Source organism: Bos indicus, chromosome 10, assembly GCF_029378745.1.
Source record: "Bos indicus isolate NIAB-ARS_2022 breed Sahiwal x Tharparkar chromosome 10, NIAB-ARS_B.indTharparkar_mat_pri_1.0, whole genome shotgun sequence".
Lineage (NCBI taxonomy): Eukaryota > Metazoa > Chordata > Mammalia > Artiodactyla > Bovidae > Bos > Bos indicus.
The window spans coordinates 27857310-27878543 of NC_091769.1; the positions used below are offsets into that span (position 1 = coordinate 27857310).

The 21234-nt window shown below is 37.8% G+C and overlaps 1 protein-coding gene across 1 annotated transcript; it reads right to left on the reverse strand.

Moving 5' to 3' along the window:
- Positions 1-1460: 1460 nt before the first annotated feature.
- LOC139185459 (olfactory receptor 4F15-like) lies at positions 1461-2405 on the reverse strand. The gene has a single exon (XM_070798055.1). It carries the CDS (start codon positions 2403-2405, stop codon positions 1461-1463), a length of 945 nt encoding a protein of 314 aa, XP_070654156.1.
- Between the last annotated feature and the right edge of the window lie 18829 nt (positions 2406-21234).

Consider the following 21234-nt stretch of genomic DNA (forward strand, 5'->3'; position numbering starts at 1 on the left):
GGAGGGACCCATGATGGACTTGCCTCCAGGGAACCTAGGCCAGTCCAGGACATCTTTCTGCTCTCCCTCTGCCACTACAGCTCACTGGTATCTCCCAAACAGGAGCTTATACACACATCTGGAGCCCCAGTTTTTGTGCTTACAACCCAGGGAACACTTCCAAATCACCTCACTCTGGTGAACCATGGGGCTTATGCTGTGGCCCCTCAGGACTGTATCTATTTCATACATTAAATGCTGCTGCTTGAGGGTCTAGCTTCCCATCAGCCTGAATCTAGGATCCTCCCTTTTGGAACACTGAAAGATCTTGGCACATCCTCAATTCCTCAGTCCAATTCAGTTCAGTCGCTCAGTGGTGTCCAACTCTTTGCGACCCCATGAATCACAGCACGCCAGGCCTCCCTGTCCATCACCAACTCCCGGAGTTCACTCAGACTCAGGTCCATCAAGTCGATGATGCCATCCAGCCATCTCATCCTTTTCCTCCTGCCCCTAATCTCTCCCAGCATCAGAGTCTTTTCCAATGAGTCAACTCTTCGCATGAGGTGGCCAAAGTATTGGAGTTTCAGCTTTAGCATCATTCCTTCCAAAGAAATCCCAGGGCTGATCTCCTTCAGAATGGACTGATTGGATCTCCTTGCAGTCCAAGGGACTCTCAAGAGTCTTCTCCAACACCACAGTTCAAAAGCATCAATTCTTCGGTGCTCAGCTTTCTTCACAGTCCAACTCTCACATCCATACATGACTACCGGAACAACCATAGCCTTGACTAGATGGACCTTTGTGGGACCTTTGTTGGCAAAGTAATGTCTCTACTTTTTAATATGCTATCTAGGTTGGTCATAACTTTCCTTCCAAGGAGTAAGCGTCTTCTAATTTCATGGCTGCAGTCACTATCTGCAGTGATTTTGGAGCCCAAAAAATAAAGTCTGCCACTGTTTCCACTGTTTCCCCATCTATTTCCCATGAAGTGATGGGACCAGATGCCATGATCTTCGTTTTCTGAATGTTGAGCTTTGAGCCAACTTTTTCACTCTCCTCTTTCACTTTCATCAAGAGGCTTTTTAGTTCCTCTTCACTTTCTGCCATAAGGGTGGTGTCATCTGAATATCTGAAGTTATTGATATTTCTCCCTCAATTCCTGGGACCATTAAAAAGAAAAGGGCTGTTTGTACACTCACAAATGTTTGAGGGACAACCAAGAGTTAGGGCAGGGTTGAATCATAAGCTTCACCACCTGCACAGGGCCACTCTTTCAAGACTGGGACAGGTGGTTGTTTTACCTAATGCCTAGAAAACAACACAGAGAGTAGCGAAAATAAAGAAACAGAGGCATATGTTGCAAATGAAAGAAAAAGATAAAACCTCAGAAAGATGGTCCCTTCTTCATAAGGATTGGCTGTTAGGAACAGAAAGTCTATCAATAGCCACTTGTTAATTTTTTGTTTCAATAAAGCCATCTAGTGTTTTTTTTTTTGCCTAAAAGTCATAAGCTGGCAGAACATTCTCCTCATTGCCATCTTCATCTGTCTGTTCCTGAGTGTGTAGATGACTGGATTGAGAAAAGGAGTTAAAACTGCATCAAATATGGCTAGAAATTTATCCAGATGTGTTGGAGGAGAGGGTGACAGATAGAAAAAAATCAGTGGACCAAAGAACAGAACCACCACAATAATATGAGATGACAGAGTGGAAAGAGCCTTGGATGAAGCACCTGAGGAGTGTTTCTGAAGAGTGACCAAGATGAATATATAAGACAGGATGAGCAAGAAGAAAGTACCCAAGGAAATGAATCCACTATTAGCAGTGACCATGAACTCCAGTTTATAGGTATCTGTACAAGCAAGTTTGATGAGCTGAGGAAGGTCACAGTAAAAGCTGTCCAAGACATTAGGGCCACAGAAGGGCAAGTTTACCACAAAAGCCAGTTGAGTCAATGAGTGAGTAAGACCAATGGTCCAGGCAACCACTAAAATAAAAATGCACATTCGTGGGCTCATGATGGTCAGGTAGTGGAGAGGCTTACATACGGCCACATATCTGTCAAAGGCCATGGCGATGAGCAGCACCATTTCTGTGCCTCCCACAGCATGGCTAAAGAAGATCTGAGCTATACAGCCCCAAAAGGAGATGACTTTTTGCTTCCTGAAAAGATCACAGATCATCTTGGGTGCTGCAATAGAGCAAAATATCAGGTCAATGATGGAGAGATTTGCTAACAGAAAATACATTGCGGAGTGTAAGTAAGGGTCAGATGTCACAGTGACCACTATAAGGAGGTTTCCCGTCATACTTGACATGTAGAAAAGACATGAAAAGCAAAAAAGAAGAAGCTGGATCTCCCAGGAACTGGAGAGTCCCAGCAACACAAACTCAGACACTACAGAGTGGTTGCCTCCACTCATTGATTCATTTAGTTGTTCATTCTCCTGTTACCTAAAGGAAGAAAATGAGACAATTAAAATTAATACTGTTACATTACTGCCATCTATGGAAAAGTGCATACATTTTTAAAGTCAAATATTACCTGAGAATTTCACAAAAATCAAATATTTTCCTTTTAGCCATTATTCCTGTACTTTCATATGACAATGACTGAGTGCCAGGTGGCCTGGCTAACACAAGGAATGGTGAGCAATTTGTGGACTGGTACCCAGAGGTCCACCTGATGAAAACACAAGCAAAGTGTCTTCAGTGTTAACTTGCTTTATCAGTGTGATCAATGTTAACCATACTCTCCCTGATTATTGTATGTAATAACCAATCATATATACTAGATCGGCAAAGAAGATTATTCTATGATAAAAAGATTTGTAAGATCCTATGACTAATTTCATTGCTTAAGCCAGAAATGATCCTTCCTTATTTTATACTTCCCAAAATATTTTTAATTCTTTAGTATCCAGATCAAATGGTACTCATCTGTCTAACCTTTTTCATAACATACCTGTATATCCATATTTACTTACTCTATTTACAGTTGTCACATGTCTACTTTCTTCATATAATTAAACTACTCAAGGTTATAAATTATCATGCCTTTAAATTTTTATCCTCATATAATATCTTGCAAATATTTCTAGTGGAAAAAAAATATTTTGGAACGATTTGACTAAAATCTTTCCTATATATTAACTCATTCCCTTCAACAATATTTATCAAGTGCCTACTATGTACCAGGAGTAGTCTGAACACTAGAAATAAAGCCAAGAACAGAAAAAACACAACATTGTAAATAAATTTTATCCCAGTATAAAGAGTTCCAATGATATAATCAGATAGAAACAGGGAGATTATTAGAAGCTATTGCAATAATCCAAGCAAGAGATGATGGTGACAGATCAGGGTGATAAGGGGTCACAAATAGCAGGACACTACTTAGCAACTGAACTGAACTGAACTGAGTGAGACAATGAGATATGGTTACAATCTGGATATATTGAGATGATGCATAGTGAAATGTCCAGCACTATAAATAACCCTGGAAGTTTGGAGACTATGAAGTAATGTACTTCATTGCAGAGTTTTTATATGAAAATAAACAAGAAAGACCCAAATCTACAAAATTAAGGAAGTTGCTGATAAAGTAAATATATATTTAGTCACCAAATTTAATAAGGACTGTACAATAAAGAGACATTTGAAGCTTTAAGAACAGAGTCTGAAGGAAACAAAATAATCTTTTATACAACAAGTAAAAAACTATGGAACTCAATAGCCCAAGTAGTGATAGAGGCTGAGAATGTTGTCATAAAACAGTTGGAACTTTTGCATTATATATATCATAAACAATATATTAGCCACCTTTACTATAATAAACAGCAAATGTTATAAGAAAGCCATTCTCTTTCTTTGTTATATGTATTCATTCTGCCAAGACATCTAGAGTTGTAGTAGAAGCTTGTGTGTACTTAACTAAAGACTCCTAGATGTGAACATTGGACTATTATAGCCAAGTGTCTTTTGTACCTCTATTTAACTTTACTCTGCAGCTCTAAGTGAAACAGAGAAGATCCTCCCTTTTACAGCTATAAAACCAAGGTGAATTAAACAATCAGGAATATTTAGATCTGAAAATAAAGAACTAATAATTGCCCACACTATAATAGAACAACTTTGCTGGCATTGAAACCTACTAATCATAAGAAAGCTCAGCAAAATAAAATTGCAGTTTCTTCCCACTTTCACCCATGGCCAATAGTTAAAGAATTCCTATATATACCCAGTTTTATAGGATCAAGTGAGGAGGGGAAAGTAGTTGAAGCTATATTCAAACAATTCCTTGAATGTTAGAAATAAAAATACATAAAGAGATATGACATTTCGTCATAACTCTCCAAAAGCTGAAGGAAGATATGCTTCAATCTAAAATATAAGAGAGAAAGCAGCACTGGAGTGTCAATAACTAAAATGATGTAAGAAAAGGAAAAATATTAATAAGGGACTTATATTATTATTATCTCCTGCATGAGCAAATCATTGCTTAAACTGGGTAACTCTCATACGCAGTTAGATTTAGTAGAATATTATTTTTACCTTTGTTAAAATAAACCTATTGCCAACCTTTGTTAGTGACATAAACCACTGAAGATCTGTGCCTGAAAAATTACTAATATAGAGGTATTAATAACCTCATTTAAAAGAAGAAACATATACCCCTCAAAAATCTACTTTGCTGAGTGATTGCAAATTCCAGTCTTCCTGTTGGTGGGAATGCAAACTAGTACAGCCACTATGGAGAACAGTGTGGAGATTCCTTAAAAAACTGGAAATAGAACTGCCTTATGATCCAGCAATCCCACTGCTGGGCATACACACTGAGGAAACCAGAAGGGAAAGAGACACGTGTACCCCAATGTTCATCGCAGCAGCACGGTTTATAATAGCCAGGACATGGAAGCAACCTAGATGTCCATCAGCAGATGAATGGATAAGAAAGCTGTGGTACATATGCACAATGGAGTATTACTCAGCCATTAAAAAGAATACATTTGAATCAGTTCTAATGAGGTGGATGAAACTGGAGCCTATTATACAGAGTGAAGTAAGCCAGAAGGAAAAACATAAATACAGTATACTAACACATATATATGGAATTTAGAAAGATGGTAACAATAACCCGGTGTACGAGACAGCAAAAGAGACACTGATGTATAGAACAGTCTTATGGACTCTGTGGGAGAGGGAGAGGGTGGAAAGATTTGGGAGAATGACATTGAAACATGTAAAATATCATGTAAGAAACAAGTTGCCAGTCCAGGTTCGATGCACGATACTGGATGCTTGGGGCTAGTGCACTGGGATGACCCAGAGGGATGGTATGGGGAGGGAGGAGGGAGGAGTGTTCAGGATGGGGAACACATGTATACCTGTGGCGGATTCATTTTGATATTTGGCAAAACTAATACAATTATGTAAAGTTTAAAAATAAAATAAAATTTTTTAAAAAATAAATAAATAAAATTAAATTAAATTAAATTAAAAAAAAAATTCCAGTCTTCCCATCCTGATCTGTATGCTAGCTCATTTTTAATAATTTAACATTTAATAGCTACTTTTTAAAAGAAAATTTCTATTAAATATCTCTGCAGTCATTTCAACAGAAATTGCATAATCGAAAAGAAAAACAGGAGTAGGATCTAATTAGCTGTATGGATGAATAATTCATGGCTGAAGATTTGTCACATGAAATAACAAAATCACTGTAGAGCAAAAAAAAATCAGTCATGAGATATGGTGAATAATTTCCTGAAACATAAAATCTCCTTTTGGGGTTGAACTATGAACTACACTGCAGAAGTGTATTAGTAATAATCATAGGTGGGAGAAAAGGCAGAATGTATTCAAAATACTTCTGCAGTATGTGTAGCTTTATTGTAGGACTTATCAAATGCAGGAAATTATGACTTCTTAAATCTCTCTTCTTAAAACAATGTGCTACTGAAGATGATTAAAAACTTCCCCACAGGGGGCATTTCAGTCAGTTCAGTTCAGTTCAGTCGCTCAGTCACGTCCGACTCTTTGCGACCCCATAAATCGCAGCACTCCAGGCCTCCCTGTCCATCACCAACTCCCGGAGTTCACTCAAACTCACGTCCATCAAGTCAGTGATGCCATCAGCCATCTCATCCTCTGTCGTCCCCTTCTCCTCCTGCCCCCAATCCCTCCCAGCATCAGAGTCTTTTCCAATGAGTCAACTCTTGCATGAGGTGGCCAAAGTACAGGAGTTTCAGCTTTATCATCATTACTTCCAAAGAACACCCAGGGCTGATCTCCTTCCGAATGGACAGGTTGGATCTCCTTGCAGTCCAAGGGACTCTCAAGAGTCTTCTCCAACACCACAGTTCAAAAGCATCAATCTTCGGCGCTCAGCTTTCTTCACAGTCCAACTCAGGGTCCATTTAGCAATGTCTAAAAACATTTTTGGTTGTCACAACTGTGGCAAAGTGTGGTGGGAAGGGAGAGTGAAGTTGTCACTGACATCCAGTAGGTAGAGGCAAGGGACGCTGGTAAACATCCTATGATGCAAAAGATAACAGTACAGCCGCCACGACAAAGAATTACCCAGCCCCGAATTTGCCAAGGTTGAGAAACCATACATAAATGATGCATTTTGTCAGGGAAAGATCAGAGTCTTATATTTGTCTACTCTCCCAGGCCCCCCACTACCATTCTCGTCACAAGATGTGACTCTAATTAGTGTCTGTTATTAGTAAATGACTAAGTGGATGGATGATGGGTGGATGGATGGATGGATAGGTGGGTGTAGAGAGGGAAGGATGATTACCAAATGGACTGACAGATGATGGAAGAGAAGCAAAGGAAGAAGGATCTCTAAATAATGGCTAACTAGTTATTTTTATAAAGAGTGGGAGCAAACAATGAACCACACTCCATATAAATGTAAGCTTTGTAGAAGAATTCAAGATCTCTTCATACACACACACAAAAACACATTGACCACATTCCTAATACATTCCTTAATTTTGTAGATATTTTTGGAACTTTTCTAGTCATTCAAACAATAAATCTGACAAATAACATACTAATGTCCCCAAGGATTAGACAATAAGAAATGACAAGTATTCACATTGCTTTGTAAATTATTTCTTCTGATCACTTTTTGAGAGCAGCAGCTACCTCTTATGTAGGTATTTAAGAAATTCAGAGTTTTGATTTCCTAAAAAGTAGCTCAATCAGTAAAAAGTCTGCCTTCAATGCAGGAGACCTGGGTTTGATTCCTGGGTCGGAAAGATCCCCTGGAGCCAGAAATGGCAACCCACTCCAGTATCCTTGCCTGGAGAATCCCATGGACAGAGGAGCATGGCAGGCTATAGTCATGGGGTCACAAGAGTCAGGCATGACTCAGTGACTAAGCACAGCACACAAAAAGCGAAATAAATTTGGAACATCAGGTACTGTCCAAGTACAGTGAGTCTAAGTGAGGTGCATCAGAGGAAGAACTGGATAAGGAAAGAGGAAAAATGGGGAGTCTGGAAATGAGTCTGATGTTCTAAATAGGAAATGAAGTAAATAAAAAACTGAATACCAGACGACATTAACATGGATTCGGCTTGTGTCTTCAAAGATAAGAGTTGCACCTGGTTGAATACACAAACCCAGGGGAAGGCATAAAAGTGGTCCTCAAAGACTGATACTGAGCTGTTTTTGGCTCTAAGTTAAACTGAGTTTGCTCTAAAAGAACACTTTGAATCTTTTGTTCTCTGGGACTTTCATCTACTGCCATGCTCTTCTCAATTAAAGGTCATTAAAGTTATAACAACTCTTTAACATTTGCTCTCTATACACTATCATTGTTTTGAAGATATATATAGGTTTGGTCTCCTAGAAGAGATTCTCATCCATTTCAAGTTTATAGTTGAAGAAAATGAAGAGAATAGGTGTCCTACTACTAAATCCCGTAGGATTTAGTGTCCTACTAAATAAACTAGTAAGTACATAAAGAAATTTCTGATCCAGCACAAATAATACATCACTGGCATACTTAAATCATCAGAGACATAACACTTAAAAATTTAGTATCCCTATGGTTAGGCTGTCCCTATGCTTTATTAATTTGACAGTCTAAAACTTCTCTGCTTTCAAATGAACTTTCTAGTTCTCCAAGTCTATGTCTATTTATCTGTTTCTCTGTAAAAGTAAGATAGAGATGTTGTCAAGAACCCTTTTACATAAATCCTACTGTCCTTGATTTAAGTAACAATTACATTGTTCCTTTCACCTCTCTGCTTAAGATCAATATTCATACCTCTGGATTCCTAAACATGTTTTATTTTTTTCTAAATCTTAGGTATTTTACATTGTGGTGGCCAAAAATAAAAAGGGAAAAAATAGCTAAATGCCCAACAAATATGAATAATAGTAGAAAGATTAATTTTCCTTCAATACAATTATAGCAGTTTTTCTAAATAACAGCTGAAAACAGTAGTTAGTAATGAGACATGTAGACAGGGTCAAGTTTGTTCTCAGAAAGACAAATGATCAGTCTGTCCTTCTCCAGATTCTGTGTACATCATTTAATTTTAGTCCCATGAAATACCATGGAGAACTAGTCTCCAGGGGCTTTTTTTCCTTTTTTCACTTTTCTATAAATACAGAAATAAAACAGAATAAGTGGTCTTGTCTTCTAACTTCTGAGGTTACTAATTTTCTTCACTCTTATCAGAAAGGTTAATGAGGTAAGAAGTAAATAAACTCTTTCCTAATCATCACCTGAACCCTCGAGTGACAAGACATTGCATTGTGCTGACCTTTATTGTCCTTTGTGACATTAGTTTCCCTCTGGAAGCCTAAGACACATGTCTAAGCCTAAAAGCCTAAGACACATGTCTAAGCATAAAAATCCAAGTCAGTTATTCACCTCTCTCTATAATCCATAGCCCTAATGAGATCTGCTGCTTCTTCCCTACATTACAACTTATCTAACTACAACTAAAAATCCATTTGATATCTGCAAATGAAGATTTGCCCACTAAGACTGTTTTTCTGAAACTAACGATCAAGTTTAATTTTTTTCTCTTGTTAACTGGACTTTTCATTTTTTCACCAACCTGTTCCCAGACCACAGCATCTTCAGAGAGCTAAAGAATCTTAGTTTACCTTGTTTGTGCCATTGCCATTTTATAAAAAGCTGAAAGACTTAAACAAGGTAATTAATTAACATCTCTGCAGAATAGCGACCCAGTGATGCTGCAGATACTTAAATTTGTTCACTTAGCTCATGTGGTCAGGGGAATTGTCCCTAGAACCTGATTGGTTTGAAACAAGACATCTGAAAGAAAAATCTTATAATGAGTCACTGGAGAGGAAACAAAACTGGCTGTTTTAGAACATCAACTTTGGCAATTTTGTCTGTCAATGATTACTGACTCATTGGTGATTTAAAATGAGGCAGAAGGGCCTGGGGATTGTGAAGACAAATCAGAATCATGCGGATTTCACTATACATTTCAATCAGCTCAAACACCCATAATACTAAATAGGTAGGAGGAAATGCTTGAACGTCTTTCACATTTTAAAAAAATGGCATTGGAGAGAATAATAGGGTGAACCATCATTCATGTCAAGCAGTCAAAGTACCTGAGATCTGAAGGACCAGGAGACAGAGGGGCATGAACAGTATTTCTAACAGAAGAAAAGCAAAGTCTGCCTCTTCTGCTCAAAACCTACTCAAAGCTCTCCACTTCCAGAACCCTCCTAGGATTGACCCCCAGCAACATATCCAGTATTCCATCTTTTTGACAAGTTAAGACCTTCATCCAAACAAACTCAACAAGAAAAATGTGCATAAAAATAAAATCAATACAAATTTTACTTTAAAAAAGAATGATTCATTTGAACATGCCCTTTTATTTTGTTTTTTTGTTATTGTTGTTTGTTTGTTTTTAAATTTTATTTTATTTTTAAACTTTACAAATTGTATTAGCTTTGCCAAATATCAAAATGAATCCGCCACAAGTGCCCTTTTAAAAAGTGAGTCTTCTGGTTCATATGAAACAATGTATAGCACAGACTGATCTCAATAAATTTTTGATATAAATGAATGATGATTCAATTAGAATGCAGGAAATAGATCCTCAATTCACTTCTGAAAGAATCAAAAATGTGTTGACATGTGGATAGATGGATAGGTGTGTGATAAAGCAAGTATAGTAAAATCTTTTCTCCTGTTTTATTGAGATATAATTACATGTAAAATTGTATATGTTATACCCATATAACATATATAAAGTATACAACATGCTGACTTGGTATATGCATATATTACAAAATTATTACCACATGTTTAATTAAATCCATCACTTCACATACAATTTGTTTCTTGTAATGAGAACTCTCTTGGCAACTTTTAAAGACTGATCTCCCTCAACTTACAATGGAGTTATGTCCCAGTAAACCCATCATAAGTTGAAAATATCTGAATAAAAATTGCATTTAATAGACCTAACATACAGAACCTCATAGCTTGGCCTATCTTACCTTAAATGTTTGCAGAACACATACATTAGCCCACAGGTGGATAAAATCATCTAACATAGAGCCTATTTTATAATAAAGTGTTGAATATCTCACATAATTTATTGAATCCTGTACTACAAGTGAAAAACAGAATAGTTGGATGAGCACAGAATGGCTAAGAGTATATCAGTTGTTTGCCTTCCTGATTGTGGAGCTGACTGGGAACTGTGGCTCACATCATACCACATCATACCGCATCATACCACAAATTGCTAGAGCAGGGAAAGATAAAAATTTAGAAGTATGGTTTACTGATTGCATATTACATCCACACATAATAAAGTGAAAAAACTTTGTCAAACCATAGTAAGTCAGAAACCATCTGATATAATACAGTACTGTTAACTACGGTCACCATTCCTGTGCATTAAATTTCTCAAGCATATTTATTACATAACTGAATATCTGTAGCTTTGGACCACTTCCTCACTTGTCATCCACCACCCACCTCTGGTAACCAACCAATCTGTTCCGTTTCTATGAGTTCAGAGCTTTTTTTAAGATTCTACATATAAGTGAGGTCATACAATATTTGTCTTTATCTGACTTTTTTTTACTTAGCATAATACTCTCCAGGTCCATCCCCATTGTCACAAATGCAGAATTTCCTTCCTTCTCATGACTGAACAACATTCTGCCACGTGTACATACCACATTTTCTTTCTCCATTCATCTGTCAGCACACATTTAGGTTGTTTCGATGTCCTGGCTATTGTAAATAATGTTACAGTGATCATGGGGGTACAGATATCTCTTCAAGACAGTGATTTCTTTTCCTTTATGTATAGATGAAAAAGTGGAGTTGCTGGATCATATGCAGAATTGGTTTTAATTTTTTGAGGAAATTCCATGCTGGTATTTATAGTCCTTTACCAATTTACATTCCCACTACAGTGCCCAAGGATTTTCTTCTCTCAATATTCTCACTAGTGTATGTTATTTCTGATATCTCTCTTACTTATAACAGTTTAGGTAGGGTTACAAGAACCAAGAAAGGACTATAAATGATCCCAGTGCTGGCAAGAGCAGTAAGCTCTTATCATCCCTGGGGCTATAAAGACACGGGGAAGGACATGGGGAAGGTTTATGCAATGGTGGAGGCCATTAAACAGTATAAGTGTATGCTTTGAACCTTCTGCTGAGCTGGAAGCCTGCAGAACTAGCAGTCTGGAAGAGAAACACACAGGAAGTGAAGGAGACCAAGGATAAACTAGAACTGTGTCTCTCTTTGCTTCCAATTTTGATGATGCAGGTGACCTGTGGAGTAAGCTGATGCTCTTCATCATGAACATGCACTTGCATCTGACCTGGACTTAGAAAAACTGAGGTGGAAATCCAGCAGGAGTGAAAGGAGCTGAAGGCCCCAGTTGTCCCACATCAGCAAGGTGAGCCAGTTGCATGCATGAGTTATAAAGATACTTTCTCTATCTTGGCCTTCAGAACAAAAATGGTACTGCTTCACTTCCTTCCTCCAAATCTCAAACAAACTTTTCTAGTGGCGAATCCTAATGTGGAAACATACATGGAAGGAAATTCTGGGAACAGGTCTGGTTTAGCTGAGTTGACACAATATGAAGCCATGATAGCAGACTAGTGATTCAAATTCATTATGAAATACGTATCCATTCTTGCTAGGGTAAATCACTGCCTCTTCCATGAAAAAAGAGGTCCAATGTAATCCATATGTTGCCAGGTAGCTAGCTATTTTCCCCTAGAAATGATGCTGATTGGTTTCCTCTACTGGCAGGTTGGAACTCTGTGATGGAGGTACACAGATCAGTTTTGTTGAGGGGAAGTCTGTTGAAGGGAAGTATTGAGCCCATATATAGCTTCCATCCCTGTTACCATGGCCGCTCTGCACATGTGCCCATTAATCAAATCCTGGAGTGGTGAGAAGCTAACTGAAATTCATTGGATGGGTAACTAGTCCATCTGATTATTAAGATTCTTTTTAATGCCCCTTGATGGGCATTTTCATGAAATATCATCATTGAGTAAAAGATTTAACAATCTAATAGGCTGTTAACACCACTCCACTTATTCATGTTAATACATTACTACCTAAATCTCAGGTCAGTACTTACATGTTAATAAATTCTACTTTAGTTTCATATTTTGTCTTTTTTGGCATAATAATTTTAGAATGCTCTCACATACATGTTCCCCATACTCTGAACCATATTGGCAAAATCCTATTCTTTTAGTATAAAACTGTATATTATTGTAAATTGTATTTCTCTATCCAAATTAGGTTGGGACTAACACTGTTTATGGTACTAGAGACAACTGCTCTGGTAAAGCCAAAAATACATATTTTATGCAAGGAAAAGCTGGTTCATTCAGACTCGAGTGGGGGTGCTGCTCCAATAAGGTTCTGGGAGAGTGAATGCCTATAACATTTCCTATCAATGGACATTTGAGTTTTATCAAAAATGTTTGCTTTTATAAGGTAATAGCAAACGTTTTAACATGTGTTCTTATACATATGTGCAAATGCTTCCAAAGGCTATATAAAAAGAAGTGGAGTTTCTAGGGACTACCACGTGCATAATTTCATTTTTAATATATACTGTTGAATAGTTCCATGGCCACATGGAAGTTTCATGACAATAACAGTTTAATTGGTCAACAGAAGGAATTCATTCAGGTATTCAGTCATGTGAGATACTTATCAATTAAGGAAAAGGATAAATTACATTACCAAACAGACACATCTTACTGATGCCTTCTTTTCTGCTGAATTTATGGACCCATGACCAGTAAGGCCTTTAACCACCAGATCAAAGGACCAATGAGTGTCATCATTCTAGTACTTATATCCCTATGAACCCAGGAATACTTCGTCAACATCAGATTCTTTTGTATGTCTCTTGAGATGATGGGGACCTATTCTCTATCAGATGAGAGGTGATAGAGAATTTGGTTAGTTGACTTGTTTTTCAGTGTGTTTCTTTTCCTTTTTCTCAAACTATTTGTTTTGTTTCCTTTGAAAGTACAATTAAGTTTGTTTGAAGTTTTATCAAGAATGTGCACTGAGTGTTGTCAAATTCTTTTTATGTGAGGATCCTGTGATTTTCATCCTTCATTTTGTTAACGTGGTGCATCACATTAATTGATCTGTGAATACTGAAACATTCTTGCATCCTTGGAAAAAATTCACTTGATTCTCGTGTATTATCTTTTTCAGGTATTGTTGAATTCAGTTTGTTACAATTTGTTGAGGATTTTGCATCTATATTCATCAGAAATATTGACCTATAATTTTCTTTTTTTTGCAGTGTCTTTCTCTGGTTTTGGTATCAGGGTGGTAGTGGCCTCAGAGAATGATTTTAGAAATGATTCTTCCCCTTCAGTTTTATGGAGTAGTTTGAGAAGTGTAGGTATTAATTCTTTTTTTATATATTTGGTAGAATTCCTCCCTGAAGCTGTACAGTCCTAGACTTTGGTTTATTGGAAGTTTCTTGGTTACAGATTCAAATATAGTTCCAATAATGGTCTGTTCAGATTTTCTATTTCTTCTTGATGCAGTCTGAGAAGAGTGTATGTTTCTAGGAATTTATCCATTTTATTTAGGTTGCCTAATTCATTGGCATATAACTGATCATAGTATCCTCCTATTATGGTTTGTATTCCTGCGATATTCATTGTACTTTCTGCTCTTTCTTTTTGTCTGCTGGGTCTTCTCCCTGTTTTCCTTAAAAATCTTGGATAAAAGCTTATTCTTTTTGATTATTTTTTCTGCTCTTTCTTTTTGTCTGCTGGGTCTTCTCCCTATTTTTCTTAAAAATCTTGGATAAATTACCAAGTGGTGCTGGGAAATCTTGTCAACCACTTGTAAAAGAATGAAACTAGAACACTTTCTAACAACATACACAAAAATAAACTCAAAATGGATTAAAGATCTAAACGTAAGACCAGAAACTATAAAACTCCTAGAGGAGAACATAGGCAAAACACTCTCTGACGTACATCACAGCAGGATCCTCTATGACCCACCTCCCAGAATATTGGAAATAAAAGCAAAAATAAACAAATGGGACCTAATTAAACTTAAAAGCTTCTGCACATCAAAGGAAACTATTAGCAAGGTGAAAAGGCAGCCTTCAGAATGGGAGAAAATAATAGCAAATGAAGCAACTGACAAACAACTAATCTCAAAAATATACAAGCAACTCCTACACCTCAACTCCAGAAAAATAAATTACCCAATCAAAAAATGGGCCAGAGATCTAAATAGACATATCTCCAAAGAAGACATACAGATGGCTAACAAACACATGAAAAGATGCTCAATATCACTCATTATCAGAGAAATGCAAATCAAAACCACTATGAGGTACCATTTCACACCAGTCAGAATGGCTGCGATCCCAAAGTCTACAAGCAATAAATGCTGGAGAGGGTGTGGAGAAAAGGGAACCCTCTTACACTGTTGGTGGGAACACAAACTAGTACAGCCACTATGGAGAACAGTGTGGAGATTCCTTTAAAAACTGGAAATACAACTGCCTTATGATCCAGCAATCCCACTGCTGGACATACACACTGAGGAAACCAGAAGGGAAAGAGACACATGTACCCCCAATGTTCATCGCAGCACTGTTTACAATAGCCAGGACATGGAAGCAACCTAGATGTCCATCAGCAGATGAATGGATAAGAAAGCAGTGGTACATATACACAATGGAGTATTACTCAGCCATTAAAAAGAATACATTTGAATCAGTTCTAATGAGGTGGATGAAACTGGAGCCTATTATACAGAGTGAAGTAAGCCAGAAAGAAAAACACCAATACATTTTACTAACGCATATATATGGAATTTAGAAAGATGGTAACAATAACCCTGTATACGAGACAGCAAAAGAGACACTGATGTATAGAACAGTCTCATGGACTCTGTTGCAGAGGGAGAGGGTGGGAAGATTTGGGAGAATGGCATTGAAACATGTATAATATCATGTATGAAACGAGTCGCCAGTCCAGGTTCAATGTACGATACTGGATGCTTGGGGCTAGTGCACTGGGACGACCCAGAGGGATGGTATGGGGAGGGAGGAGGGAGGAGGGTTCAGGATGGCGAACACATGTATACCTGTGGCGGATTCATTTTGATATTTGGCAAAACTAACACAACTTGTAAAGTTTAAAAATAAAATAAAATTTAAAATAAAAAAATCTTGAATAAAGGCTTATTCTTTTTGATTATTTTTCAAAAAACAACTCTTGGTTTTATTGATTTAATTAATAATTACCATGGTCACATCAAAGTTTAACCAGACAGAAGAGTTATCTAAAAATTCTGGATGGACTCTGTAGACTCATTATAATATAAGAACTGGATCTGTACTTGGCTGCCTTTAAACTTGAGTTCTTAGCCTTTCCAAAAGTAACCTCTCTTTGGGAAAATAACTTCTGATAACTAAACTTAGAATATGCTAATGTGCAACCTATAGTTTCTATTATTAATTTATAATAAGAAGGAATGTCAAAGGGAATTCTGTGCTGGAGGACTGTTTAACTCATTCTCTCTCTGTGTAGTAATACAGTAAATTGGATTTTAATCAGAAAATTGCAGTTATCTCAGTGTTTAAGGACATTAAGTAACATTCGGAATAACTTGCTGTGTACCAGTTAGGAATGGAGACAAAATGATGAATAATATACAATTACAGATTTCTAGGATACTACTGCCTAGTAGGGGGCTTCTCCAGTGGCTCAGCAAGTAAAGAATCTACCTGCAATGCAGGGGATGCAGGAGACTTGGGTTCAATCCCTGGGTCAGGAAGATTCCCTGGAGGAGGGCCTGGCAATCCACTCCAGTATTCTTGCCTGGAGAATCCCAATGACAGAGGAGCCTGAAGAGCTACAGTCCATAGGATCACAAAGAGTTGGAGACAACAATAAAGGATCTCTCCTGTAAAATCAATACAAGACATCATCAAATCTATTGATTAAGTAACCCAGGGAATAAACTAAGGCAGAGTAACTTCATCTTCATCATCATTGGTGAGATACTTAACAAATATTTTACAGGCACAGCCTAGTTTATCCCTAACAACAATTATCAGGAGCAAGCACTACAATTTGCCCCCATTTTAGCAGTGAAAAAAAGAAAAGAAAAGAAAACTTAAAGAATTAAAATGACTTCTCTATCATTTCGCCTGAAGTTTACCTCTTATAGGAATTATAATCTTTTAGTTGCTGTGAACACTAGGATATAAGACATGGTCTTATCTCTTGTGGAGAGTACAAGTCAAGGAATATGTGCCTTACATTAAAGAGAGAGACTCTAGTATACTTTTTTTTTTCCTAATTTTATTTTATTTTTAAACTTTACATAGTTGTATTAGTTTTGCCAAATATCAAAATGAATCTGCCACAGGTATACATGTGTTCCCCATCCTGAACCCTCCCCCCTCCTCCCTTCCCATACCATCCCTCATTTGGGTCACCTCTAGTATACTTTTGAAGAATGTCCAATGAGCTGTTATTTTATAACCATGTCCAATGAGCTGTTATTTTATAACCGTGGGGCATAAACAGAGGTGGGGTGATTGTCGGAGACAAAGGGAAGGCATGTTGATTTAGCTGCCTTGTGTGGAAAGGTCATCTTACATTGTGCTTGATCTTTTCCAATCTTATGTAGAGTTTTCTATTTAGTTTAAACCATCTCTAGGTGAAGGGGAAGGAAACTAATAATAAATGAGCATCTACGGACACCCAGGGGTTTCACTTATGTTCTCACTTGAAGCTCATAAAATACCATAAAACTTCACAAGGTAGACTTTTTTATCCCACTTTATAAATCAAGATGCTTCAGTCAAGTTGCATGCCTAAAAAATAATCTAGTTGCAGTTAAAACCCAATCCTGTCAAATTCTTCCTCAAAAATTTTTGTTGCAGAAACAAGACTGAACAACATTCTGCCACAACATTGGACTCTGTGGGAGAGGGAGAGGGTGGGATGATTTGGGAGAAAGGCATTGAAACATGTATAATATGATATATGAAACAAATCGCCAGTCCAGGTTCGATGCATGATACTGGATTCTTGGGGCTGGTACACTCAGACGACCCAGAGGGATGGTACAGGGAGGGAGGTGGGAGAGGAGTTCAGGATGAGGAACACGTGTTTACCCGTGGCAGATTCATGTTGATGAGTGGCAAAACCAATACAATATTGTAAAGTAATTAGCCTCCAATTAAAATAAATAAATTTATATTTAAAAAAAAATTTTTAAATAATAATCTCCTAGGGTGAATTTATCTTCTTCCTTGGCACTTATATACTTGTGACACTGGAATATAAGTATTGAGCCCAAATATCTTCACTAAGCTACAGCCATATGTTATATATCTAGCTGCCTCCTTCATTTTTCCACTTGGATATCTGACTAATAACTGAAACCTGACTTGTCCCAAGTTGAATTTATCACTTTCCTCTTCAAAATCAGCTTCTATACCATTTCCTGTCGTAGTAGACAGCACCACAATTCATTCAATTTAGATATTCTCTTCATTGCCTCCCCATCCAGTCAGTTATTAAGGCCTATAATTTCTACTTCCTAAGTATTTTTTTAGTCTATTCAATTATTTCACTACCTAAAGTCACTTTTCCAGTTCAGGTACCACTATCAATCTATTGTAATAGTCTCTGAATGGATTTCTTTGTAGGTATGAATCCCTTCTATCCATTCTCCATCTATCCACCAAGTATTCTTTCTAAAGATTTTAGTCACACCACTGCCTTAAACCTTCAATGTTCCCATTGTCCTTAGGAGGCAGTTTAAATCCCTTAACATAACTATGAGCTTCATGCCTGGTCCTTATTTCAATTCAGTGCAGTCACTCAGTTGTGTCTGACTCTTTGTGATCCCATAGACTGCAGCACGCCAGGCTTCCCTGTCCATCACCAACTCCCGGAGCTTGCTCAAACTCACATCCACCGAGTCAGTGATGCCATTCAACCATCTAAGCCTCTGTCACCCTCTTCTCCTCTCACCTTCAATCTTTCCCAGCATCAGGGTCTTTTTCAAAGAGTCCGTTCTTCCCATCAGGTGGCCAAAGTATGGGAGTTTCAGCTTCAGCATCAGTCCTTCCAATGAATATTCAGGACTTATTTTCTTTAGGATGGACTTGTTGTATCTTGCTGCTGTCCAAGGGACTCTCAAGAGTCTTCTCCAACACCACAGTTCAAAAGCATCAGTTCTTCGGTGCTCAGCTTTCTTTACAGTCCAATTCTCACATCCATACATGACCACTGGAAAAACCATAGCCTTGACTAGACAGATCTTTGTTGGCAAAGTAATGTTTCTGCTTTTTAATATGTTGTCTATGTTTGTCATAGCTTTTCTTCCAAGGGGCAAGCATCTTTTAATTTCATGGCTGAAGTCACCATCTGCAGTGATTTTGGAGTCCAAAAAATAAAGTCTCTCACTGTTTCCATTGTTTTCCCATCCATTTGTCATGAAGTGATGGGACCAGTCTTTGTTTAGTCTTCAGCCTTTTCTTTTTCCCCTCCTCCATCTCAAATTTATGTTCTTTTTTCTTGGAAACCATTGAAGGATTTCAGGCAGAGGGATGACAAGATACTAGCTTCAACCTAAAAGTACCTTTCTGACTTCTGTCTGAGGAAAAGATTTGAGGGAATAAGAGCAGGACAAGGGCAACCAGCTAAAAGACTTGCAATTATCCAGGGGCAACAATGTTTATAGCAGTTCAGATAGGTAAATTATGTTGAATTAGGGATATATTTTGGAAAAATAAATAAAGTTACTGTGAATTTGCATTGATTACAACAGAATGTTCACATATTAAGTGAACCAACTAATTAGAACACATGTATACCTGTGGCAGATTCATTTCGATATTTGGTAAAACCAATACAATATTGTAAAGTTTAAAAATAAAATAAAATTTTTTAAAAAAGGACTTTTCCTCAAGCCCTGCTTGTTTCTTATGGTAAGTTAATAATCACAGATGCCACACGTTCAGTTCAGTTTCTGTCATGTCTGATTCTTTGCGACCCCATGGACTGCAGCACGCCAGGCTTCCCTGTCCATTACCAGCTCCCAGAGTTTACCCAAACTCATGTCCATTGAGTTGGTGATGCCATCCAACCATCTCATCCTCTGTCATCCCCTTCTCCTGCCTTCAATCTTTCCCAGCACCAGGGTCTTTTCAAATGAGTCAGCTCTTCGCATCAGGTGGCCAAAGTATTGAGCTTCAACATCAGTCCTTCCAATGAACACTCAGGACTGATCTCCTCTAGAATGGACTGGTTGGATCTCCTTGCAGTCCAGGGGACTCTCAAGAGTATTCTCCACCACCACAGTTCAAAAGCATCAATTCTTCGGCACTCAGCTTTCTTTGTAGTCCAACTCTCACATCCATACATGACTACTGGAAAAACCATAGCCTTGACTAGATGAACCTTTGTTGGCAAAGTAATGTCTCTTCTTTTGTATATGCTGTCTAGGTTGGTCATAACCTTCCTTCCAAGGAGTAAGCGTCTTTTAATTTCACGGCTGCAGTCACCATCTGCAGTGATTTTGGAGCCCCAAAAAATAGTCTGTCACTGTTTCCACTGTTTCCCCATCCATTTGTCATGAAATGATGGGACCGAATGTCACAGTCTTAGTTTCCTGAACTTTGAGCTTTAAGCCAACTTTTTCACTCTCCTCTTTCACTTTCATCAAGAGGCTCTTTAGTTTTTCTACACTTTCTGCCATAAGGATGGTGTTATCTGCATATCTGAGGTTGTTGATATTTCTCCTGGCAATCTTGATTCCAGCTTGTGCTTCTTCCAGCCCAGCATTTCTCATGATGTACTCTGCATAGAAGCTAAATAAGCAGGGTGACGATATACAGCCTTGACGTACTCCTTTTTCTATTTGGAACCAGTCTGTTGTTCCATGCCCAGTTCTAACTGTTGCTTCCTGACCTGCATACAGATTTCTCAAGAGGCAGGTCAAGTGGTCTGGTATTCCCATGTCTTTCAGAATTTTCCACAGTTTATTATGATCCACACAATCAAAGGCTTTGGCATAGTTAATAAAGCAGAAGTAGATGTTTTTATGGAACTCTCTTGCTTTATTGATGATCCAACGGGTGTTGGCAATTTGATCTCTGGTTCCTCTGCCTTTTCTAAATCCAGCTTGAACATCTAGAATTTCACAGTTCATGTATTATTGAAGCCTGGCTTGGTGAATTTTGAGCATTACTTTTCTAGCATGTGAGATGTAATAACAGACAATCATTATACATCCCTATTGCATAAGACACTACTAGGTGGAATATATAAAATCTAAAATGGACAGATATCAATATGCCTTCTACACAGATGTTTATATGATGGCCACAAATGTTAGCTGTAAATGAAGGGTTTTATGAGAAACCTTCCCCATAGTGATTCATACATTTTATAAACCTAGACTTTGACTATCTTTTGGTTGGTGAAGAGAATAATATTTGAAAGAAAGTGGAAGTGTTAGTTACTCATTCACGTCCAACTCTTTTTGACCTATGGGCTGTTATTGCCCACAAGGCCCCTCCGTCCATGGGATTCTCCAGGCAAGAATATCGGAGTAGGTTCCCATGCCCTCCTCCAGGGGATCTTCCCAACCCAAGGGTCGAACCTGAGTCTTTTATGTCTCCTGCATTGACAGCTGGGTTCTTTACAACTATTGCCATC

Coding starts and splice junctions, on each gene's coding strand:
- LOC139185459 (XM_070798055.1), bottom strand. CDS start 2,405: ATGAGTGGAGGCAACCACTCTGTAGTGTCTGAGTTTGTGTTGCTGGGA.